Source organism: Lynx rufus, unplaced genomic scaffold (genome assembly GCF_022079265.1).
Source record: "Lynx rufus isolate CCGP_SWC_20201006 ecotype Redwood Valley unplaced genomic scaffold, mLynRuf1.p SCAF_6, whole genome shotgun sequence".
Taxonomy (NCBI): domain Eukaryota; kingdom Metazoa; phylum Chordata; class Mammalia; order Carnivora; family Felidae; genus Lynx; species Lynx rufus.
In genome coordinates, this window is record NW_025814878.1 from 125842458 (window position 1) to 125868699 (window position 26242).

Below are 26242 nucleotides of genomic sequence, written 5' to 3' on the forward strand. Positions count from 1 at the left end.
TCTCAAAGGAAACCATTTAGATTCATCAAGAGAAAGGTAAAGGGGACGACAGATCGCCACTGAAAATATTGTTTGCGAAGGGATCATGAGTTACGTGTTTACTTAGAGAAACTTAATAAAGAATTTGTAGAGTGTGTTGCCTTAAAAATCACACACACAAAGAAGATACCACAAGTTTAGTACATTCAGCTCTCTGAAAAACCACCATGTGAAACTCCACACCTGCACAATTCAGCTCCCACACCCTGGGCACGGGTGGCCAGGCGACTTGGGACTGGGTTTTACAGCTCATCCCTTGCCTGGCGCAGGACGAAGTGGTGCAGCGAGTCAAGGTCTCTGCTTCCACTGTGCTCACTGACTTTTTTCCCTCCGCGGAAAAGCAGCAATGTGGGATAGCCTCGTACCTTCAAAAAAAAAAAAAAAAAAGTATGAAGACCAGTGGTCCAGGTCACGTACAAATTGCTTCTGAGATAAACCACCACCACCACCCCCTGCCAAAAAAAACTCCTAAGGTTGTAACCAGGGAAGTTCATGGTTAAGTTAAAAAATTTTTGTTAATGTGAATTTTTGAGAAAGAGCAAGCGAGCGTGAGCAGGGGGGAGAGAGAGGGAGACACTGAATCCAACCAAAGCAGGCTCCAGGCTCTGAGCTGTCAGCACAGCACCCCCATGGTTAAATTTTTAAAAGGTGCAGACTGTTTAAAAAGTACAAGAAAGCAAAGCCTTGGGGTTATTCACCTTCCAATTCAAAAGCACATTCAGGATTAGTGTCAAAGGAAGGACTTTACCCAGAAGTACAGCTTCTGGAGCTTCCGTGCATATGCCACCACCTGGGCACCCGGTGAACAGACACATTCTGATGCCGCAGGTCCAGGTGGGGCCTGACTGTGCATTTCTGACAAGCCCCCTGCTGATGCCCAGCCACTGTGTGGCCCCCACGGAGTCACAAGAATATACATCTCCAGCTCTTTTCTAAGGCTTTAAGGCACCAGAAAAAATGGCACCTTCGAGTGATGAGTAAATGACGTCTGTGTTGCACCTATTCTCAATCTAATGAGGGAACTCCAGAGCCCCCAGATGTTTTAAGAAAACCGCACAAAAGCAAAAATGTGAACTACAAACCTTTTGGGCTATCAGATTGTGCTAGCAGCTCAGAAAGAAGGCAACGCTTCAGGACAAAACCAAGTGGAAGCCTGGCTGGCTGGGATAGTCCCTTCGGGAGGAAGTCAGGGGTTTCCCTTACTCAACCACTGTACTTCAGGACACGCTTAGGGCTGAACAATAAGCCACTTAGGGGCTTGAGACGAGGCTGCAAGTCAGCTGACTGTTCAGCCAGCAAGTGGCCGTGCCGAGGTGGCACCTCCTTCTTGTTACCGCCCAGACTTCCATGCAGACAGCAAGGCCTCAAGTCCCCCTTGAGAGGTGTGTAACCAGTGGGAGAAGAAAGCCCTTCCTCGGGCAGAGCATCTCTTTTGCTTTTCAAAACGAAAATGAAGCAACAGCCTCAAAAGGACACAAGGAGCGCTTCGCAAAGACGACGAGGGCCCTGTGGTTTGTCCTGGTTGAGGCCACCACACCAGATGACAGCTCCATGTGGGCCTGCTCCCGATACTCAGGGTCCCTGGGAGGGTTTTCTTCTGCATGTACCCACCGAGTACTTGCTGCAAATATTCCGTTCCGCAGTACAGTCCACCTCCGCAATCTTGACCTCTGCCAAACCAGGGAATTCCTTTCTAGAGAGTTCTTCCCAAGTAGGAGCCAGATTCTTACAATGACCACACCTAGGAATAGGACAACGACAGCTTTATTGAAGTCTTGGGTCAAGCTCACTCACCTAAATCCAGCTGCCGAGCCAAGCCTTGTTTCTTCTGTACGAGGCAGTCCGCAATTGCCTAGAAATGTAGAAGATATCAGATTCCCCCCTGGGTGCGCTAACATTTCCTCCTCCTCCGTCCCAGACACGGAATTCGAAGTCCATCCAAAGTAGGCTTTTGGAGAACTGAATGGAAACAGGCTGGTCTGAAAGCAAGTTTAGATTCTGAGACCATTTCCAGGATGTGGTAAACTGAGCTAGCTGGATTATGAATGAAGCAAGTGCACCATGAGCAGGAGTTGATGAACAGAAAAGAAAATGGACACCAAAAACTTCTTTTAAAGACATTTCATTTTAGATTTGATTGCTGTGGTCTCAAAATGTCAGAGCAGCCTGAAAGCTTCCCTGAAACGTCATCCATTCGCTGTGAGCAGTGAAGTCCAAGCCAAGTTCTGTGCAAACCCTCCCCCTTCCCCAGCACTTTACCCCTTCACTGAAAGGGGATCTTCTGTCCTCACACTTGGTCTATATGGCTTTAGGTTCAAAAAAATAAAAAAAAAAAGAAAATAATAGATTTAAAGGTGTTATTGACTAGTGTTTCTATTCTTTAAGAACAAAAGTTGTACAACTCCTGTGAGTCGCGTGCTCCCTGACTTCTCTTCTCTGCCCCTGTGGTTTCTCATCAATACCCGGAATGAAAACAAACCGAAGAGCAGAAGTGACACGCTGGACCTTACTTGTTTGTGTTTAGAAACAAAACCTAACACTCTCCTTGAGACCATGCTTTTCTAAGCGGATTGTTTGTGAAGACAAAGCACTCTTCCCGTTTTACAGCTCAGAAAACAGAGATTCAAAGGAAAGAAAGGACATGCAGAGTTACAGCAGTGCAGGTGACTCTTGGCACCTGTCACCTGCCCCACTTCAGGGAGCCTTGGGCACAAAGTTGGTGTCGCCCTCTCTGCTCCGGTCGCTGAGGACCATGCAGCAGGAAGGTTCGGGTAATTGGGTAACATATAGGACGGCTGCCCAGGAGCCCCATGGGATTTCTCTACGACGTCTCAGACACTAAGGAGCAAAGCTACATCGTGATATGGATGTTCAATCTATCTGGACAAGGGCAGATATCACAAAGCTTAACTTTTATATGGCCATCCTAATTCTCTATTGTCACATTGTCATGTTTTCTCCAAAACAGACTGAATTTTAAAATAAACTGGCCTCATTCTCTATAAATAACTTCATGAGTACCACCAAACCGAACTTCAACATACCTGAATATAGGTGCAAACAATAACCTTTCCTCATTTCCTAGAACCTAACCTATGTATAAATGTAGCAACATCTAGGCCCAACATCGAGTCTAGAGCGGTGCCTAATGAGCAGAGAACTCTGATGGGGCTCAAGTGCACTGAGACAAGGCAGTTTCTCATCAAACGGCCACTTACCATGGAGCATAAAACTTGATGAAGGTTATTCCTTCTGCGATCGTGTCATCGAAGTTATTTTCCGTGAGTGCCAACAGGGTGCCCTGCAGGGGAGGGAAAGGCCACAGTTCCAAGGCATCACTTGGAGCAGGGATTACAGAAATACAAATCAATAATCTTTTAACAGTGCTGTCATACATGCTCCAAGGTCACACGGAGATACCTGTACAACGTGCATTTCACAAGCTACACAAGAAGGGACAATGATTCACCACAGGTAGGTCCCAAGGTCCTGAGCCCAGGACATGCCTCGAGGAGGTGGCAGGACGCAGTCCTCCCCGGCCACTGGGGGGGAAGAGGGGCTCAGGTGTGGCTGCTGTCATTCAGGTCCATGGTGTGGACCAGGCTCTGTGCGGCCTGTGCCACAGCGTGCACCTCTCCGGCCCAGAGCCTCCGACGCCGACTGGAGAGTCCCAGACACCGACTCACTGGCTCACCTGATGTGCGTGCACCTGCTGTCTTTTCGAAGTGACCCTACCACTCTCCTAGCACGTGGATGTGCACAAGTTCCCTTCTCTGTGTACTGCCTTCAGAGTCGACAGTGGCAAGACCACAGGCAAGGATACCTGTTTTACGTATCCTAGGCTTCTTAAATTCAAAGTAAATGTGCAAACTGTTCATCTAAGCTCTGGCTGGAGAATGTAGGGGGAAGGTGCCATGAGGCAGCCTGCTCTAAAGCAATTTGGTCTTGACAATTCTTTGCAGAATTATGTTCCTGGGTTTCTCCAGAAATGGATCTGTGATTCTCTCACGAGAGCAAGAATATGATGATTTATCATGTGGCTAAACGTACCAGGGCTTCTCCGCTTGAGTCTGGCATCGAGTAACGTGTGTCAGTGACTCGGAGGCGAAGCCCGCCAAGGGGCCCATTGTAGAACACTACCATCTTTCTTTATGTCCAGAAACATGACGCCATGCTCACTGAAAGACCTACTTACTGCTGGAAAACTGTGTTATAAATAGAAACTGTTCTGTGTTTGATGAAAACATCCACAGTGTATAATTACATTCAATTTGGGATGGTGACCTTTAGAACCACCGTGACACAGTCCCCTCCAACGTATGTGGTCGCAGCTACTGCAGAATCATTCGTTTACTTCTTAAACCAAAGCTCCGACTTTGAACTAACACCTAGGCAAGTCCCCAACCTAAGAGTCCAACTAAGGCATGGGCTGTAGGGGGCAAGGAGGCCCATTCCTGTCCCCACTCCACGAGGAGGGAGTGGATGACTGTCTCTTTCCAATTCCAAACAACTAGGGCTCAGGGAGCGATGGTCCCAGCAAGTCAGGATCTGCTATGTAAATGCTGAGGGTTCAAGAATTACTGGGGGGGCCGGGAGGAGGGTGGTCACACACATCTGCACACTCACTGCTCTGGCCTCGCAGGACGAGGGCATGCTGCCCCTTCCCCTGCCCACTGTATCCTGGTGTCCCAGCTAAGGGCTTGGTGTAAATTGATGTAGCAACTTAAGTATTCTGCTTGGAAATCTGTTGACAAATAGGCCTTAGGGTTCTTAGCTAGGAAACCAAGCTCTGTTTTCTGGAAAACATCCCCTGACTCCCTTTGAAAAATCTCCTTTTCACCCATGGCTTCAGCATCGGCTGACGCCTAAGGCTACCCTTCTAGTGCACATATCCTTCCTGCTTCAGTTCCCGAGTCCTACTTAACTGTCCACCGGACATCTCCGCCTGAATGTCCACCACAGCCCTGAAAATCAGCAACTTGAAAACTGACCTGATCGCCTCCCTTCCCCCCGCTCCTCAGTCCTTCTCTCACGCTTGGTGCCCTTGACCACCAGGTATGCCACAACTCCGGTCATCCCCTCACCCCACCTGCCCGACTGTATTCAGGAGGGTGAGGCTCCTTACGCTTGCTGTCTCCTGGTCTCCACCCTCTGTCACAGCCTTAGTTTCGGGGTCTCATCATCATTTTGGCCTAATACACTGACTTCCCCTCCCTTTCATACTTTCCATCTCTTTCTGCCAGTCATCTAAAATTCAAATCTGCTCAAAACCCTCTGCTGGATCCCTATAAATATACGCTGAAGCTCAAAATCCTTGGCTGGCCGACAAAGTCCTCTATGATCCAGCTCCTACCTCCCCTCTCTGGCATCCTGCACCGCACCCCCTGTCCTTTTCACCCCCTTCCCTCCAGCTGACGGCTGGCCCTGCCCCAAATACGCCCAGCCGATTACACTAATGCGCTTCTGCTCACGCTCTTCCTCAGACAAGCCTTTTCTCTCCACATCCACCACGTCTCTGCAGCAATTACCAATCTGCCTTTCAGCTCTTGAAGTGACATTTCCTGCCTGCCCGCCCCAATCATGACTGGGCCTGCACACTCCTGGGTCACACACCTGGGACACCTGCTTCTCCAAGTTCTCATCTGTCTCCCCTCTAGACCAGGTACCCTTCACAGGTAGGGAAAGAGTCTTATTATTTGCCTTTGTTTCCTGGTGGCCTGGGACAGTGTCTGAAATGTAACGAGCTCGATAAATGCAGAACAAGTGGATCTGAAACCTTCCACTGGGTGAATGAAGACAACAGCACAGTAAGTCAGAGACTGCCTGCCTAAGCAAACTAAATGTCCTCGGGCAATGTGCCTTTCAGTTCCAACGTGTACATCTTTCCTGCTGCAGACCTTTCAGGGGCCTTTACCACGGGGTGAAAGTCAAATTACTATAGCAGGTGGTGGAAATGGACAGAAACGGGGGCCTAACAGCAGCCAAACTTTCATGTAGCAAATGCCCTCAAGTACAGGGATTACTGACTCAAAAAGGGACGACTTTTCCAGAGCTTTTGACGCCAAATACTCCTAGGATTTGTCTCACGTTTATTTCAGAGAAGCTCCTAGGTTTACCCCTCACAAGCATGTTAAAAGTGGCTGAAGGAAATGTCTCACGTTGAAAAGTCAGCCTCAGCCAACCATCTGAACTACTCTCTGCTGACCCCCAACTGCCGTTCTGTGCAAAGCATTTGAGGAGAGCGGCCTCTGTGGGCAGGAGGTGGTGGGCCACCCCCGGCGCTCCTGATCGCAGCGGACACCCACCTTGGCTGCGAGCTCAGTGGCTGGCACTGGGGCCTCTGACGGCTCGACAGCCTCCGGGGCCCCCGGCTCCGTGCTCTGCAGCTGTGATTCCACATACTCTCTCAGGGACTCCAAATCCCGCTTGCCTTTGTACTGGTCAATCTGTCCAAGGTAAGGGCCACACAAAAATGCTGTCAGGTTAGTACACTTAAGTGTTCTGAATCGCTCAAACCTCGTCCCGACCCCACTCACCCCCATGAGACCTCCACTGATGCCGTCACCCTGGCGGTGGGGACTGGGCAGCATTCACACGCTCACATTCACACGAGAGTGCACGTTACAAACCAAACACCTCAGCTTTGGGGAGAGAACCTGACAGCACCTGCCTCCTGCAGAGCCCAGAGTCACGACTGGGGCCGACTCTGGTGTGCTGAGAAGCTGACCATCGGCCAGGGATAGACAGGAGAGTGGGAGTGAGCGCCAGCGACTGGGAGCCAGTGTTGACTCCACTCAACGGTTGTGGCCAGAGCACAGCTACAGCCGGCGGTACGCCCGAGCTATTCTAGTGCTAACCTCAGCCAATGGGAATGCTTCAAAATAGCAGGACAACTGACCATTTTTGTCAACTACCCAAATCTTACTAATTGAGGCCAAGATGTTTTTGTTGATTATGTATGCCTTGAAACCAGTGCCCAAGGCACCTGGGTGGCTTAGCTGGTTAAGTGTCCAACTCTCAGTTGTAGCTCAGGTCGTGATCTCACGGTTTGTGAGATCAAGTCCCGAGTCAGGCTCTATGCCGACAATGCAAAGCCTGCTTGGGATTATCTCTCTCCCTCCCTCCCTCTGTCCCTCCTCCACTCGTGCTCGTGCTCTCTCAGATGAAATGAAACTTAAAAAAAAAAACTCCTTCTGCCCCTCCCCTGCTCACACACACATGCATACTCATGCACTCTTCTCAAAAAAAAAAAAAAAAAAAAAAATTAAAAATTAAAAAAAAAAAAAACAAACCAGTGCCCAAACAATTCATACTGGCAACAGCCCACTGTGGTTAAGAGAAGCACTTGGTCTCGATACCAGGACCTGAAGACATACGTACCTTTTGACCATCTCGGAACCACAGAAGAGTGGGATAGCCACGAACCTGGTTTCCTGAACAGAGTTCATAGTGCTGTGTACAGTCGACCTAAAAATAAAGTAAGACCAGATTCTCAGTTCCTTTCTTCATGAGCCTCCCTGCTAAATGGATCACTGGGCACTCAGTACTTTACATACTTCATCTGTAGCATCTCTGCCAGCAAGTGGCAGTTTGGGGAGAGACTTCCTAAAACCTACCCCAAAATACACCTGAGCTAAGGGAGCAGAGGAATGGGATTTGTTTGAGAGACATGACTTATTTATCTCACTTAAAAATGACAATTTTTAGGAAGCAACATTTTACCTGGAGCATGTTAGCAGATGGAGAAGGGGAGCCTAGCCTGACATCTGGGGAGGGGAGGCCTGGCCGTCGGTGAGAGAGGCCCACACCAACACCAGCTGCGATATTTATTCTCATGTTCACACTTAAGGAGTTTTGAAACAGGAGTATTCAGTATAAAATAAAGATAACTCAAAAGATATCAAATTAAGGTGATTATATGTTCTTAATTCCATAAGCTCAACTATTACAGCTCTTTAAATTTGTTTCACTTAAATCTTACCAAGATTCTGCATGTTCAACATTTTCATGAAACCGTTTATCCTAAGTCACTTCTCTTTGATTTTCTACTGATGTTAAAATCAGCTATGTGGGATACTAAGTTGTTGTTTTTCAGGATATCAACAAAGTAGGATAAAAATATTACATTCACACCTAAGACTGAAGTCGGCAGTTAAAGTATTAAACTGAAGCACAGGAAGCCCCAGCCTGAAGTCTGGGTGGGGGGCATTCAGAGTCCAGTCTAAGCCAGCCGCACACATGTCCGGAGACAGAGGCCACAGCCCGCATGGGCAGACTGTGTCGGCTCACACCTGGTTCTACTAGCAATCTCTACAGACATGATCTGAAAATAATCGCCCATGAGAATTCATAAAATAGTTTAAAGTAAGGATACAAGGAATGGGGAGGATAGAACACAAGAAAATTATGACTACTTCCACGATATGTTCAATAAATATAAAATTATAAGAACACATATAACTAGAATACATAATTGAAAGTGTTTAACAACGGGGCACCTGGGCGGCTCAGTCAGTTAAGTATCCGACTTCGGCTCAGGTCATGATCTCACCGTTCGTGAGTTTGAGCCCCGCGTCGGGTTCTGTGCTGACAGCTGAGAGCCTGAAGCCTGTGTCTCCCTCTCTCTCTGCCCCTCTCCTGATCACTCTCTCTCTCTCTCTCTCAAAAACATACGAACATTAAAAAAATAAAAGTGTTTAATAGGCAACAGTGAAAATCCATTGAACGACAACTATTACAACTTACCAGGCATCTGCTTCATGCCAAACATCGTACTGAGCATCTGACTTCCATACTCTCCCCGCGCCACCTCCCCCTGCCCCAGTTAGGTCTTATTGTGGTTTTGCAAAGGGGACACTGAGGTGTGGAGAAGCTGTCAAAAAGGCTGGCCAGCCAGGTCTGCCTGGACCCTAAGCTTGTGCTTTTGGCCATCTCCCTGTCCCGGGCAGATCATCTCATGAGCTGCAGTTCTGGAAACGCAGCATTCCTTCTGTATACAAGTCAGGCCTTTGGCAAAGTAAAACATGAGATCTTTATAAAAGGAAACCCATGCCTGGACGTCTGGTGGATGCCAAAGGCTGGGTGAGATGAAAAGTGCTTGATGGCCCAGGAGCTGCTCTGGAGATTTCCAGAAAATCCACTTATACAGAAGTTGTTAGACACCACTTCTGGCTTCTCTCTGCAAAGTGGGGAAAGCTGGAAAGACTCCCAGGCAGCAGTGAAAGCTGGGGCTCACCGGAGGGGGACCTTCTGCACGCCTCTGTGAGCACAGGGCTGAGGCTCCTCTAGGGGACAGCTCTTGGGTGAGGTCAAATGTGGATGGCCTCCAAGTCCGGCCAGTGAACATTCGTGAAGGCTGTGCCCCGTATCTTTGCAGAAAGGGCTCTGGGGCTGCCAATTCAGAATTGGCCATTGCTTCAAAATAAACAAAGGAGCCAAAGCCATAATTTATCTTTAGGCTGTGGAAAAGCCAGCACATTTGAAACCAGGCTGCCATCTGTGAAGGTGAAATGAATTATCAAGTGGCACACTAAATGGAATTAATAAATCAAGTTTGCGACTTTGCACACAGAATGAATAATGGGCCACTCTGCTAATTAATCCAGCCAAAGGCGGTCTATTTCCAGTTTAATAAGGGCTTTCACTTACCTTGCCAATCTTGACAGTTTCAGAATGTTCAAGGCCTAGAGCCAGCTGCTCCCAGGTTGGAGCCAGAGCTTTGCAGTGACCACACCATGGAGCGAAGAACTTGATAAAGTGGTCGCCTTCAGTGGAGAGCCAAGACAGAGGAGGGAGAAGGAGTGACTTAATACCTTACTCAAGATCGAATGCAAGGATCTGATCTTTGTCCTCTCGCAAAACTAACTGCAGTATGAACCCTTTAACTGGTAAAAAAGAGACTCCATCAAGTAAGTGTATATCCATGAACTCATAGCAATCCTCAAAACAAAATCTAATTTGTCATCTTTGGAGGACAACAGGGAACCAACACATTATTTGAAGAACTGGCAACAAACGGGAAGAATCAGGCAATTATCCCACCTTTCTTACACAAACTGCACCACTGGATAAGCACGTGATAAATGAGGGCAAGTTTCTCTCCCTAAAACAATGAAGAAAGGATGTTTTAATGAGACTATCGGCATTTGGCAACCCTGATAAGTTAACGGATCTAGGGAAACATGTTCAACCATGCCATGGGGACACAGCTGTCAGAGTCGAGACTGGGGAATTCTACAGGTCCAATAACCTATGTGCTCAGCAAAAGGATACAAGGAAGAAAAACATGTTGGGGGAACGTGTAGATTGAGACGCAAGAGAGACGTAGGTAAAATAAAGAACAAATTAAACTATAATGTAAGGAAGGCACATCTGGATAGTGAATGATGAAGAAAAGCAAGGAAAGTGCCTCCTTGAGGGCAGGAAGACTGGGACTTGGAAAGGGCACGGGGTGACTGGCAGTGCCATTTCTTGAACTGGACGGTGGTTATAGGCTGACCACTCTATGACAACTCACTAAGCCCTACGTTTGAGGGCTTTCTGTGTCTGTGTTTTGTTTGACAATAAAACAGAAGGTTTTAAAAACAGTATCAGTGCCTTGGCTAGGAGAAAAAAACCCAAATCCATACAACATCGTCATTTGGATACTGAAGATTTTTTCTATGCTGTTCTGCCTTGACCAGCCTAGGGCCTGAAAGATGTCAGGCTGAGTGAGTATGTCATCAAAATGTGACGTAGGCTCACAGAAGGACACTGCCACACCAAACGCTCATGGCAGTGCTTTGTCACCCACAGCAATGACACCTTGAGGGAAATGGTGAAACACTTGATTCAAAAAACCAGCAAGTGATCCATGAGGTTGAAGCCATGCCTCTCTAAACAGATAATGACACTAACTTGTGCTGTGAGGTGGAGACAGGATGTCCAGGAAGGAACCTACCAGAGTATCAGTGGAAGCTTTAAGGCCAAGAGGTGACTGTCATTTTCTGAGGACAGATCCTCATGTGAGCAGCACAAGGTGGCATCTCCACATTGCTGCCCTTCAGGCACGATTTGCTTAGAGAGAGTCCTAGCTGGGCTTATGGGAACTAAAGTGAATCCCCTACTGGGGAAAACACCCTGAAATTGTACTGTCACCGCCACCCCCTCCCCCCCAGAGCCCTGGTACAAATAACAGCCTTGAACACAAAGGGAAAACAAAGGAAGGCATCACAGTAAGTTATTTTAGACCTTAAGTTGGGGGGGGGGGGTTCAACCCCCCAGCGGGCATGAAGTTACAGGGCCAGACATAATGTTAAGCCCTTTTCACAATGTTTCCAGCCCAGTCTTACAGGAGGACTTCTCTCCATGGCAGCATTTGAGAATGGAGAGCAACAAGGAAGCTGAATTTGCTTTCAAGTCATTCAGTGCTGAGCCAATTGTTCTGAAACATGTGAATAAAGGACTTATGTGTTATTTACGTTAGAAACCATATATAGATCATTTTACTATTTAGGAGAGCGTTTTCAAAAAAAATGAGATGTGGTACAAAAAACCGTTTTAAGTGTCAAGAACACCTACTCTGATTCACACGTTAAAATGGTCCCATTAAATTCTAGTTTGAACACATAAGAGAAACTTCTGTTTCTGCCTCTGGTCAATAAGCATATGATTCACATTAATATAAATACTTTCTTATCCAAGGATGTGCTAACTAGTATACAAATTAAGCGTGCCCATTCATGCTTTGTGAGCTTTCCAAAACTTACATCTTTAACTAGCATGAAAACTGGCATTTCTGTAAGCAGAGAGACAAAAGGAGAAATGATTTCTAAGAGGAAGTGCACTGTACAACGACGTTAACGGGTCCTGAAGAGACCACTGCTAAGTGCACAGATGGTAACCACGAGCCCTCAAGTGGCAGGAAGAAAGAGCCCGGCAAATCAAGGAGTGACGGATGGTCAGTGGTTCTAAGAGTGTGCGTCCCACTGTGAGCACCCATGAGCTTCACCCACCATACCTTGTGCGACGTGCAGCTCAAAGTTGCTTGCTGAGAGCTCATACAGTCCCTGCTTGCGCTCAGGAGCTCTGGGCGGTTCGACTTCTGGCTCTGGTGTCTAACAGAAACAAAACAACAGTCACTGGGTTTGTATGTGAAGACATAGAAAAACCAACTGAGGAGGTGACCTGTGTCTGTCTGGAACCTTCTGCAGATCTCCTCCCTCATCTGGCTACATCAAACCCTTGGGGCATGCTGCTGTGTTAAGGGAGGCCGAGGCAGGAACCAACTCTGTCAGATCGTCTGGACACTTCAGCAGGAGGCCCCTCACCAGCCACACCTCCAGGAAGTGCTCCAGAATCGGCACTGAAGGCAGCCAGGGATGCCTGTCCCCACCCCAACTTGCTCTTCGCTGTCCCCAGACGAACAGAGCAGACAAACTGAAGGAGAGGCCCACCCCAAACAAGCACACTGCCCTGTTCTTTGCAGCGTGACCTCAGATTCCACATGGAATTCAAAATGAAATCCCTGACGGACTAGCTCTAAAGGAAGTAGTACCTGAAAATACAAAGATAGCAAGATAGACACAGTGGAGAGCGAGAGACCATCAGAGAACAGGAGGGCCTGGCCATCCTCTGTTCACACAAATGGTAACAAACTGTGAAGGACTGGTAAAGGGACAGAAGAGATGGTGACTGTTTCTCGCAAGAGTGAGAAAACCATGGAGCAGACCTGAGTTGTGCTTCTTAATTCACTCAACGAAGCTTGGGACAGAAACACGTAACGCAGGAGCGAGAAGTGGCTTTTTAAAGGATGCTTCTGCCAGTCCCTGAGCGGGTACCAACTGTGTACAACTAGGCAGTTAGCACAGGACACAAGTCTAAAGTTCTCAATTTCTGAGGCTGGATCAGAAAAATCACCATTTTGCTATAGACACGTGGATGTAGATTACTCAATTTTTATCTGGCAGTTCACACGTTTCTATGAGAAAGAATAGCCAAGTTATTAAAAGCTTCAAAAAGTGCTGACAGCTCAAAGCTGTGCAGAGTTGTAATCGTAAAGCACCGTGAAGCTTTCTTTGCTGCTGCGGGCCTGTCAAAACTTTCCAAGTGCTAAGTACCCACACGAAAAGATGCCCGACAGAATGGTGGCTAAGCAAACAGTGAGTTCCAATAATGCAAAACACTGTATGTCACCTTTTATAGGATGTTCAATGCTCATTTATGAAACTTGGGGGGGAGGGGGCACTGTCACTATCTGACCTGTGGCAGATACCAGAGCAGTCCCGGCAGTCATGGCAAAAACACAGTATACCACAGAAATGGGTACAGTCTTGCCCTGCTGGTGACTGTGAGTTTACAGATTCTTAAGAAAGCAATCTGGCAATGTTCATCAAGAGCCATAAAAGTAGTCTTGCTTTTTCTTTCTTTTCTTTTCTTTTTTTTTTTTTTTTTTGGCCTGGCAATTTTATGTCTGGGAATATATTCTAAAAACATCACTCAAAAGTAGAAAAAAATGTCTTTCACAAAAATAAACATGCTCCTTAAGCATTTCTGATGATAGAAAAAATACACACAACCTAAATATCCATTGACAGAGAAGAGGTGAATTATGGCAAATCCACATAATATAAAATATGACAAATGTTGAGGTGATATAACTATACAAAAATATCACTAGTAAAGTGAACTGTGTTTATGTGATTATGACTATTTAAGAAAAAAATACAGAAGCAAATAGGAAAATATAAAACTTGAAGTAGAAACTTAAGATATAGCATCAGGGTTTCTTTGAGTTTCTTTAATATTGCCATAACACTAAGGGAAAAACTCTAAATTTATCCTCTTTAAATATAAAAATGCATACGTTAAGTTACTTAGGTATAAACACAGATGGAGAACTTTTTAAAAAGTTTTCATGTACAATAAAAGGCAAATTCTAATTGAAAAAAATTTTTGGTTTGCAATATAAGGTTTGACTATTTGAACTTTCTGACAGGAAGGCACATTGTCACTGTTTTCCAGCAATGACCTGAGATCCCTACTGCTCTGACACTAGGATATGGCAGCAGGTGGACCCCAAGCAGCAATGGCCCTTCATCTGGAGACACTGTGCCCCCAGCAGGGGCGGGGCCTCCCTGTCCCTCCCAGCCTGCCCCGAGGCTGCCGCTCCTCAAAACGGGAGCTTGAAGCACCCGAGAAGTCATTCTGCCATCCTGTTAAGGGCTACTGGTTCCTTGAAAAAACGTCCTCACAGTAGACTGGATTTTTGGTGGAATAATGGAAAACAAGTATTGTAAGTGGGGTTTTTTTTTTTTTTTGAGACCGTTACTCCCTCTTTAAAATCGGCTTCCTCCACTCAGAGCACTTTTCACAGAGGAAACAATTTTAAGTTTAAATCGACATGAAAGTTCCACCTGCTCATGTAACTCTCTTGCCATGACAAAGATGCAAATTCACTCCCTGAGAGGTCTGTGGCTTCCCCTAGTGCCTAAAAATTAGAGAAGTCCCTGCTGGACACTTATTCAGCGCGAACACCAATGCTCCTCACCACGCAGTTATAGACTTTGTAAAACGTGAGGTAAAGCAACACCTGAGAAGCAGGTGGGTTTTGGATAAGCAGCGACATCTACAGAGAATGCGGGGGACAGCCGAAGGACCACACAGGCACCCCGGGAAACGGCACCGGGAGCAGTGGATTCCCCCGCCCAGATACCGCTGGAGCTGCGCATGGGCACCGACAACCCTCGGATCCGCGAAAGCCCACCTGACACAACAAAGCAGCCTTAGTGGACTGCGGGATTACAAATGCCTCCAGAGACTCCAGGGGCTCTATTTCACCAGAGACACGTGGCACCGGACACCTCGTCTTTCCAGACCTGCCCTGCCAGGGCCCACACACTGGCCAATCCGCCCCGCCTCCGCGGGCCTTCTGCGCCAATCAGAACGTGCTACGCATTCTGAGCGCTTCCAGGTCAAAACCAAGGCTCCCAACATCCATTGGAGAGGGGGAGGGTTATAAACGCTTAGTATAACTCTACACAGACCTACATCTTTGAAAAATATCTCAGAAATCATACGGTTCCCACCATTTCCTGATATTACCCTTAGCGCAGGGAGGGCCATTAAGACACCGACAGTATTACGAGTATTTATTACATTAGGTTATTGGCGAGGCCAGTGAGCACCTTTGGGGACTGAGAGTGCAGAGGGCAAGGAGGGAGTCACCCTGCTGTACCGCTCGCGGTTGCAGGAGAGGGCCGAAGCCGGCCTGGAATGGACCCCAAGTCAACCCTGTGATGCTAAGAAATTAGTGTAACTGTATTACATGCGAGACTGGCCCAGAGGTTTATGTCAGGAAGTGGGAAGCGTGCACCTGTGAGATGCTACTGGAATATTCACAAATGACACTCTGCCAGGGCTGACTCTGCAGCCAAACAAGAGCTAGGAAGGCAGGTATGATAACACAAGTTGGGCAAAATGGGGGTAACTGTGGAAGGTGGGGGCAGGCACACGGGGCCATCTGCATTACACAGCTCCTCGCTCATGCACCGAAGATAAGACTCTTCCTACTTCTGTTCATGTTTGAATATTTCCATAATAAAAAGCTTTTCAAAAGTTCATCTGTTTCCACCAAGATACTCAGAGCAGTGAAAATAGAGACGGAAAGTAGAAGGACTGGCTACCAGGGGCTGAGGGGAAAGGCTGGGGAGTTGGTTTAACGGGGACATGGTTTCAGTTCTACGAGGTGCAAAGAGTTCTGGGGACGCGTGGTGGGGATGGCTGCTCAACAGGGTGCATGGACTTAGCACCACTGAATTTGTGTACTCAAAGTGGCTAAGATGGTAAAGTTTATGTGTATTTTACCAAAATCAACAAAAATTGAGAAGGGAAAAAAAGTTCATTTTTACTTACAGCATCAATTAGTTCTAAAAGAGTAAAAAGTTCCTTTGAAATGGTAGCTTTACTTTTTTTTTGCCTGAAGGGGCCTCTTTATTACCCCGAAACTATAGGAAGAAAGAGCAGGCGGGAGGCAGGGAAGCCTCATGTGCACTCACCGCAGGCTCCTCATTCAGCGTCTGCAGCATCCAGTTTTCCAGTGTCTGGAAATCCCGAGGACCCTGGTACTTCACAGCTTCTTGGCCAGGCTTGAAAAACTTCAAGCTGAAAGGGTGACAGAGGACAGGACAGAGCAGACTGTTAAATCCTTCAGAGTGCTCCGAGTAGACAGCGCTGTCCCATCGGGGGGCAAGCTTGTGCAGGGAGGCAATCAGTGGACCGCAGCCAGGCACAGACCTGCTGCCCTCTGATACAACATGAAAAAGAAAGGAAAAGAATGTCCTAGAAGATAACATATCCATTTAATCCCACACTTAAAAAAGTTTCTTAACTTATTCAAGAAAAATAAGACTGAGTGGAACACATCAAGTCTAAGATGTTGTGAGTGAAAACCCAAGCCACCAACGTTCGGTTGACAGAACTTCCAAGCTTCTCTCCTGCTAGGGATTTGTCATCCTTCCTAGGCTTTAGTAGTTTTTATGTGCTGCGTTTAAAAAAAAAATTAAAGCTGTAGTAGAAATAGCACTGTTTTGCAATAAATGTATTTCCACGCTACCTTGTCAGCTCTTCAACTCTTAACAAAGCATGAATATCCAGGTTCTGTGAGATTTACATTGCCAGCTATAAGAATAGCCTTGACACTGGCTGATATGGTCTATCCACCTCCCCACTGAGGAGTCTTTTCTTTTTCTACATATATTAGCCTCTGAAGGTATCTGCAGATAGAATATGTAGCACTTGCTTTAGTGGGTGAGCAAAAGACATTGTCAGAGACTGAAATTACACTTCCAGATCCCGTATCATTCCACTGGTAGGGGACAAATACGCTCTAGATAAAACTTAATAGAGGGTGTCCAGGATGGAGGAGTGGGGGCAGGGAATATGGCTACTGACAGAAGAAAAGAAACACAGACGAGCACTTTTTGGTGAGCTGTTCATCCAAACATCCTTATCACTTCTATGGCACATCTGTGGACTTTGGCAATAGGAGCCCGACGTGCAGGAGCAGAGTGTCAGAAGTCAAGATATGCAGATATCAGAACTGTGGTTTGAAGAGCTAACTCCCCAAAGGCCTTAGAAGGAAGTTTCGTAGCAGTACAAGAAAACCAGCACATTAGCCGGAATCAGCACTTTAATCACAACAGGCTTACAGGCCTTACCCGCTCTAAGATCCTGTGATGGACTCAGGGTGACATCCCTAATGTGCCTCCAATAAAGAATATGTGCCCCGCTTCCTCAGTAGCTTTTACTTTTACGACTGTAACAAAAAGCTAAACTCACCATTTTGGCCAGTACATCCGTTACTTCGTGAACTTTAACACTTTAAGCAACCCCAATGATCTCACAGTCACGAATGCCCACACCCACCCCTGGGACCTCAGGAAGCTCTAGAAACGTGTTATGCCCACAGAGCTAGAAGATGCTTAATGTACTCCTCCACCCCCGACTCTCTCTTCCAGAAGGCACCTCCCCCACCACAGCTCTTCAGAGTGGAAAAGGAGGTGGATCCTCAAACTACTAGGAAGGAACAGGCACTACCAAACCCATTCCTCATTTCTTTGCTAACATTAAAATGCAGTAAAACCTAACCTGTGACTTTTTCTGATTTGGTGTGCACTGAGCAAAACAAAAATAAACAATTTTTTTTTAAATTTCTTCTTACTGGATTAGAAATCTTCTTATCCTGCCCAAGTCTGGGTTCTTCCTTAGGTTCACAGAGCCTAGGGGATAAAATCAGAGCTTCCTTTACAGACCTTTCAGTCTGTCCAGGGCATCTGGGATAGGGAGAGGGCATCTGGGATAGGGAGTGGGCCCCGGGGTACAAGCCTAAAGGACAGCCCCAAACTTTCCTGCTATTCCCAAACCTCCACAGGGGCATCTGCTTTTCCTGGTGATCTGTTTCTCTTTCAAGGAGACTGTAGGGGGAAAAAAAATCTCCATTTATGGGTCACTCTGGAAATCTGTGATCAAAATCCTAGCACAACTGAGGAGACAGTGATACTGGCTGATTTGTGTCCCCCAAAGCAGATCTGTTGAAGTCCAAGCCTCCTGTCCCTCAGGATGTGACCTTGTTCGGAAATAGGATCTATATACAGGCAAGCAAGTTCAAATGAGGTTATGAAGATGGGCCCTACCTAATCCAACATGGCTGGGATCCTTTTTAAAGGGTGAAATTTGGACCCAGAGAGAGACATGCACAGAGGCTGAAGGCCGTGTAAGGGCAGAGGACTGGGGTGCTGCAGACACAAGCACAGAACCCCAAAGACTACAGCAGACACTAGGGAGAGGCAGAGATGGGTTCCCCTCCGAGTTTCAGAGAGATCATGGCCCTACCAATGCCTCAATGTTGGGCTTCTGGCCTCCTGAACTATGAGACAATAAATTTCTGGTCTCTTTGGCCACGTGGTTTGTGGTGGTTTGCTTCAGCAGCCCTAGCAAACCTCCTTCAGCCCTGCTCTGGCTCACGGTTTCCCAGATAATAAAGATTCCTTACTGGCTCAACAGCATGACCTCAAAACATTTTTCTAAGCACAGTGAGCCATCCCTAGGAACATGGGAACCCAAACTCCCTCCCTGTGCAATCCTTTATTTCAGTTGAAGGTACCAGGGTTAGAATGACATAAAAGCGAATGCACTGACCCACGGTGCACGCTCAGGCATTTTCACTCATGTATCTCTATGACATGAGTACTGTTTCAGAGGAAGTAAAAGCTCACGCAGGTCAATGCATGAATGCTCTCATGTGACTCGTTTTAATGCAGCACACCCTGCCTCCTGCATTCTATGGAAAAAAAACAACAACCTGTTCTCGGGCACTTGTGTGTAGGGCTCTGAGGGTTACATAAGTTCCTTGCCAAACAATGTTCAGTATAATGTGGACTCATTCTAGTTCTTTTTTTTTTTTTTTTAATTTTTTTTTTCAACGTTTATTTATTTTTGGGACAGAGAGAGACAGAGCATGAACGGGGGAGGGGCAGAGAGAGAGGGAGACACAGAATCGGAAACAGGCTCCAGGCTCTGGGCCATCAGCCCAGAGCCCGACGCGGGGCTCGAACTCACGGACCGCGAGATCGTGACTTGGCTGAAGTCGGACGCTTAACCGACTGCGCCACCCAGGCGCCCCTCTAGTTCGTTTTAACAACACAAAACCAGTGCATGGTTTTCTTGGACAGACCACATCTTCTAAACCAGGACACACAATCCAATGCGGCTCATTTAAAATCTGTGAATAACATCTATGGAGTAACTGACGTCGTAGCCAGAGAGCTCCTATGACCAGGTTTTGGTGGAACCCTCTACTGCCTCCTCTGGCGCCCCCTAACACTTGCCCTTCTCAGCCTATCACCAGTCCTGTCTCACTTCCTGGTGGTGTGGTTGGTGGTGTACATGGCCACACACAGCCAGTTATTTAACAGTAGACACCTCAGCCAATCATCTCTGTTGCCCTTGCATCTTGAAAGTAACAGGTTCCAAACAGGTAAACATCTACCTCCTCCGTGCGTCCCACTACTCACTGACAGCTTCTTTGCGATGCCCTCATCTAAGCTACATTTACTTTAAAGGCAATGCTATGAAGCACAGGACAATGGTACCTATCGTAGGCACACATCGTAGTTGATCTGATTTGAATCATGGCACCTGGATTAGCAGCAGTCACCAAAGAGCAAGAATTCTAGTGTCCTTTATGAAAATGCCAAATTTCTAAACGTAAGGGAAAACTTTAACATTTATTGAGTATGCTGAGGTCAGTATTTACAAACACGTAATTTCATACAACAATGAGGGTGGTGGGGGTGTGGGGGTGTGGGGGGCAGTAAGGTATCAACATCCTACTTTAGACTCAGAGGTTAAACAGCGTGGCCAGGACTGCATGATAAGTAAACAGTAGAGCCGGGATTCAGACGTGGCTTCTAGGTTCCAACCCAGAGTTCCTTCCACTTTTCCATGCCGCCCCTCGGGTTTGAAGACAGGCCCAGGTTTTATAAGAATTTACTTCATTCATCAATTTGAATAAATATTTGGGGAATCGCAGTGGCCAGCCCCTCCCCCATCTTTTTGGACACAGCTTCTTCCCTTTTTTGGAGCAGAGCTCTTCACTTTAACGCCTGCCATGTGGTCTGAGGGCACTGCTGCCTTCCTACAGTACCTGCCTCTCTGGCCACAAGGACTGTCTGGGGCGGACACTCCACCCCAGCTGGGCCCATCGGTAGTGAGCCCGAGCCCACCGTGGCAACAGAGAGATGTAGAGCTGGAAAGTTAAGTCACATTAAGGAGGTAAAGGTAAAAACTGGCCCCTAAGCCCTTGGAGGGGAGCCTCAGAGCCTCTTCCACAGCCTTCTAAGTCATCCCTCTATTGCTTGTTAAGCCAGTTTCAATTTCTACTTCTTAAAACCAAAAAAACCTGTTTTAACTGTCAAGGGAGTAAGTAGCACCGCTGGTCAGAACTGCCATATTCCAGTTTGTCACTTTTCTTTCCAACAGAAACAGCCCTTGTGCTAGTCACATGGGAAAATTACTCCAGGAAGGATGCTTAAGTATAGCAGAGTGACCAAAAACTCAAAGTAAAATTGATGACAAAGTATGCTCGTTGCATAAAGGTACTTGTGAACATCAAACCTGACAGGACCCCATGGAGACCGCCATTTCTGTCTCACAAACACATTCCCTTATAGACTGGAAACCCGACACTGATTAATGAAAGGCTCTTTCCAAATACAGCACAAAAAGACATCTAATATAGACAAGACAGTGTTAAGTATAACCTCTCCCTGACACCAGGGACTGCCTGCTTACATTTATCATCTCCTCACTCTTCAGAACTACATAAAAATTTACCAGAAGTTTAACTTGAATGTTCTTTAGCCGAGTGCAGCTGGCAAAAGGCTCTGGAAAACCTGGACCCATACGGGAAACACGGGCCCCTCCCACTTACGTGGGGTATCCTCGGACCCCCTGGGCGGAGCACACATCTGACTCGGCTGTGCAGTCTACTTTAGCCACGTAGACCTTGGCGTCCTCCATGCTGTTGTACTTGTCTCCCAGGTCATTCCAAGTGGGCTGCAGCCGCTGGCAGTGTCCACACCTGGAACAAGGGGAGGGGAGCAAGCACACTGAATATCGGGTCAGGGGGTGCCGGGCCACCTCTTCACCCATTTCATACGGCAGTGGACCTTTCTGATCCTTTCTTTATACTACAGCAGGGAAGGATGCCTCACAATTACCACAGAACCTCACTCCTCGGCCTCCAGCCCCCTAAAGAGTTCCCGCATTGTTCTCAGCAGGAAACCGAAACATAGCAAGGTGTTGTGACAGATCCTCCTTGAACTGGCCCCTGTTGACCTCCAATCTGACCTCTGTACACCTGCTGCCCTCCTTTGCTTGCAGTTTAACCTGGAGCCAAACTGAACTACTTGCGGTTTTCTGAAGGGGGACAGACTGGCTTGCACACGGGCATTGGTACACACCCTCTCTGACGCCTCCACCCTAAGCCCACATGGCAAATTCCTATTTGCCCTTCAGTTTGGTTTGGGTATCGCTTCCTCCAGCAAGTCGGCTCTGACTACCCAGGCTGTCTGATGCCATTCTCTTCTCTTCTTCTTCTGGAAAGTTCCCTTGCTCTCCTTCTACTGCAGCAGCTTCACACTGCCTGCCATAATCGCCCCTATTTTATTTAGTCAGGACTCTCTACTAAATAACTAAGTATCTGCCAACACGAGGCAACCTCAAAATTCACTCAATTCTGCATTTTCCTCAATGAGAAACTTTAGAAAAGTTTGCGGCTACCCCAACTTCTCGGTTTGATGCAACCAAATGTATACTTCTGATATTCGCTGTACGAATTTGAGAGTACATTTTTAAATCCCCTATCATTTAAAATAATACATTAACTTAGAATTATTGCTTCTTGCTACTCTTCCCGTTTCTTGACAGCATCAGCATTTTGTCCATCACTAAATCTACTTTTTCAGTCCTAGAACTGATCACCTTTTTTAATTATCAGCTCTCTGTAGTGCCATATTTGAATACTATATGAGTCAGCATGGAAACTTTATCTCAAGCTTCAGGTGCAGTCACAGTAGCATTATGGCACGTAGGAGTTTTTGTTGTGTTTTTTGTTTTTTTCACCTGGTGTATATTCATGGTATTTACAAAGAAACTGGCTGCCATATTGCTTTTCAAAGTGATCTTTAAGATGCTTACTTACAGGGGTGTGTGGCTGGCTCAGTCAGTTAAGCACCCACTTGATTTTTGGCTCTGGTCATGATCTCACAGTTTCATGAGTTCAAGCCCGAGGTCACTGAAGGTGCAGAACCTGCTTGGGATTCTCCCTCTCTCTCTCTTCCCCCCGCCCGCCCAAATAAATAAATAGATAAACGTAAAAAAAAATAAATGCCTGTTTATAAAGAATACCCAACACTCAAAATGGTCACAATGTCCTCAAAGTAATTTTTCAACAAAATCAGCGTTACATTTCTTTGCCTCTTTTCTTTTCTGACAGATGACCTCCGTCATAAGCACTGAAAGGCAGCACCAAAAAAGTCTGCCTCAAGCTAATGTGTCTTCCCTAAGCAGCACTTTCCTGGCCAGCTAAGAGAATCCTTGCTTTATAAGAAACTCAACTACAAAATGATTCCCTCTTTTCTGGAAGATAATTGTGAAGAAAAATCAGAATGATACCTAAGTTGTATTAAGTTATATAAGTTATACAGCTCAAGTGCTGTGAAGACAAGCACTGTTCCTTTTACAACTTTATTTCCAGTAACCAGCACATGCTTAATGGGTACTAAATGTCTGGCAATGTCTTAGTGATGGATCATCCACAGGTGCCATGTAGTGGGCACTTCTGGTTTGGGACCGTTGTGGCTACAGTATGAACCTTTGGGACAGTAGCTGAATTCAAAATCTTGCATCTGTGGCCACGTAATAGAGCAAAGCCACCTGGCCCTCCTAATCTGACAGTCACCAGATTCAAGGTGATGCACATCGGCCATACAGAAGCCGTGTCCTGATGTTAGCACAAAATCTACAGCCAGATAACCTTACATCTGCCAGGTTCAGAGTGCAGGTATACAGAGCAATATTCTCATTATATGCTGCCGCTGCCCCCAAGTTACATGTGGGCTTCCAACATTCCAGAGACTAAACCTGGAAAGAGATGGGGGGAATGGTGTAGGCCACAGCCTGTTCTATCTGAGCCCCGATGTGCCCTTAAGGTCTAACTTTTAAATGCCTTCATAGAAACCCAACATCTTTAAGTATTTTGTAGTGGATAATTAAGAAGCAAACAAAAACTTTAAAGAGCTATGTTCCTAGGAACATCCACCTAAAAGTCTGTAAGTCATGGGTCCCCTGGGTGGCTCAGTCAGTTAAGCTTCCGACTTCGGCTCAGGTCATGATCTCGTGGCTTGCGAGTTCCAGCCCTGTGTCAGGCTCTGGTACTGAGGGCTCAGAGCCTGGAGCCTGTTTAGGATTGTGTGTCTCCCTCTCTCTCTGCCCCTCCCCCACAAATGTGTGCGCTCTCTCGCTCGCCTTCAAAACTAAACATTAAAAAAAAATCTAAATCTGTAAGTCACATACACTGAAAAAGGAGTTTACTTAATACGAAGTGCCCAGTTGCCAGTCTTCTCACTCAGTCTAGGACTCGCTGGTATTACTGAGACTCCAAAATTAAAACCCCTTCGGCACTGCGCAGACTTCCTATGTCTACATGTCAGCTTTTCTTTAAAAAATAAAGAAAAAAAAATCCATGGACTTATTCCACTGAAATAGGCTCCAATTAAGTAATGTATTTAATTGGAATAGATACTCTGAGAATACTCCTTCACAGAGGAACTATTAATAATGAACGATTATTTTATGCTAGAAAGTATTTTCTAGACCACTGGTAGGTCTAAAACTTCAAGTCGGGCTGGTTCTTGGGAAGTTGAAACACAATGTACCCCACGGGTACACTGCTAATAAATGCCATCTCTCACTCAGACTTGCCCCCCAAAGTTGACTTAACTCCAAATGAACTGAAATACAGTTAACAGCCTGAGTATGGAAAGAAAGAGAAAAAAAGTTTCCTCCAACTTCCGCCCGCACAGTTCCTGAGCAGGACGTTTTTCATGGGCATCTTCTCTCTGTTCCTTCCTACATCGCTTCCCCCCATCTCAGTGAGTCTCTCTCCCGCTCTGGGGAAGGATGCCAAGTGCTGCAACAAGCCTGCAAACTGCCTTGTGCCCTAACACTGGTTTTGTGCTCTGCCCCATGAGAACTTCCCTCCACCGGGGCATCCAGGCGCTGGAAGGAAAGCACTACCTGTGCTTCTGTGAACATCAGGAAGTCCTTCTGCAGGACAATTCGCAGGGAAGGGGGTCTCTGGGGTTGGCACGGAGGCCCATACGGACGCCTCCACCGGAGAACCGAGGCAGGAGCGCCGTTCAGCTCACACTTTCCAGAAGACCAGGCCCCAAGACAGAGGTGGGGAGGAGGTGCCGGGGGTCAGCCTTGAATGGAGGGGCCAGTGCGCTGCAGTCGCCTAGAGCACACACAGCTCCCCCATCGACTCGGAGCCACGACGGGGTCTCCAGCGTTCGCACTACTCTCGGCTTCCCGGGGTAGCACAGGAACCCCTTCTCTCCCCGGACCACCCTTTCCCAGCTCCTGAACACACAAAAGTGGGAAATCACACCTTTGCGAGTTGCTATTTTTCAACTAAACCCCTGTGCAGGGGGATCTGCCCTGCAGCGAGCGCACGGAATCCGACCTCCGAGCGTTCACTGCCGGACTCCACTGGCCGGCGGCCGCCGCACGTGGCCCACGGGTCCCAGCCGCACCCGCAGGCCGCCGCCTCTGGCCGGCGCAGGAAGTTTGGGGAGGGGGCTGGTGAACCGGCGGGGTAGCCCCACAGGGCGACGAGGCCACCCGCCCCTCCCCCCGGTCCGGGGACTCGGGGGCGGGGGGGGGGGGAGGGTGTGCTGGGAGCGGGGACGGGACGGCTTTTTCCCGGCTGCCCCCTCGGGGTCCGCCCCCTCCTGCACCGCCCCGGCCGCCCTGCGCCACGTCAGCCGCGAGCGCCCACGCCCCCGGCCCGAGCCCGCGCCGCCCCCGCCGCCCCGGCGCTGCGCGACCCCCCACCCCACCCCGGCCCGCCGCGGCGCCCCCGGCCCGACCGCCCCCCGCGCGCAGGGTGCGGGGCCCCGTGGAGCGCGGCGCGGCCAGTTACCAGGGCGCGAAGAACATGACGAAGTGCGCGGCGCTCTGGATCCCGTGCGTGAACATGTCGGCCGTGTACAGGTGCTTGGCGTGCGGGTCCTGCCCGTCCTCGCCGTCGGCCGGTGGGGGCCCGTCCGCCGCCGCCGCCCCCGGCTCCTGGGCCCAGGCGCCCCCGCGCCCGCCGCCATGGCCCAGCAGCAGCAGCAGCGGCAGCGCGGCCAGGGCCAGCGGCCGGGGCAGCGGCGGGAGGAGGCGTCCGGGGCGCGCGGGCATCACGGCGGGGCTGGCGCGCTCTCGCCGCGGCGGCCGGTCCCCTCGGCGGCGCCCGCCCGCAGCCGCCCGCCCCGCGCGCCGCCCAGCGCACCGCCCCGCAGAGGCCGCGCCCCTTCCTCGCCCCGCCCCGCGCCTGGCGCGCGCCCGCTGCCCGCCGGAGGCTGAGTCCGCGCGCGCCCGTCCGTGGTCCTCCTACCCCCAGCGCCAGGGGGGAAAAGGTGAGTGGTCCCGGCCGCCAGCACGTCCCGGGGCCCGCTCAGCCCACAGTAAGGTGACTAGTGCAGGGAAGCCACAGATGGGAATGTCAGCGTCGGTTAATCGTAGCCACACACACAAAGACCCCGGGATTTCAGGCTAAAGGAAGAAAAGAGCGGCTGTCAGCAGAATGGAGGGGATTGAGCAAAAGTGGGTGGGGTTTGCACCTGAATGAGTCAAATGCTTGGCCAGACCTCAACCGTGATTCTGGGCCTGAGCTCAGTCAGAAGTGTGATGAAACCCACTTTCCAAGTGAAACCGTGGCCTGTTATCCCCGCCCTGCCTTAACTTTGGGGTGAGAAGGAGAGGTCAGAGTGGCTTCTTTCAAACAAGTCCCGCAGGGCTCATCTTCAAAAGGGTGGCTGGCGTCCTACTGTGCACTCCCTGCACTAAGGTGAATGACAGCACCCCTACTCTGGTTGCCCCCCTTGTGGAACCAGTA

The 26242-nt window shown here is 48.3% G+C and overlaps 1 protein-coding gene across 1 annotated transcript; it reads right to left on the reverse strand.

The window, feature by feature from the left end:
- Positions 1 to 83: 83 nt before the first annotated feature.
- Positions 84 to 25545, reverse strand: TXNDC5 (thioredoxin domain containing 5). Its single transcript, XM_047102447.1, has 10 exons — positions 25283 to 25545; positions 21008 to 21157; positions 16074 to 16179; positions 12038 to 12134; positions 9688 to 9803; positions 7420 to 7506; positions 6345 to 6485; positions 3258 to 3340; positions 1651 to 1780; positions 84 to 404 (listed from the first exon to the last, which is right to left on the reverse strand). Exons 1-10 carry the CDS (start codon positions 25543 to 25545, stop codon positions 282 to 284), a joined length of 1296 nt encoding a protein of 431 aa, XP_046958403.1. The 3' UTR covers positions 84 to 281.
- Positions 25546 to 26242: the final 697 nt, after the last annotated feature.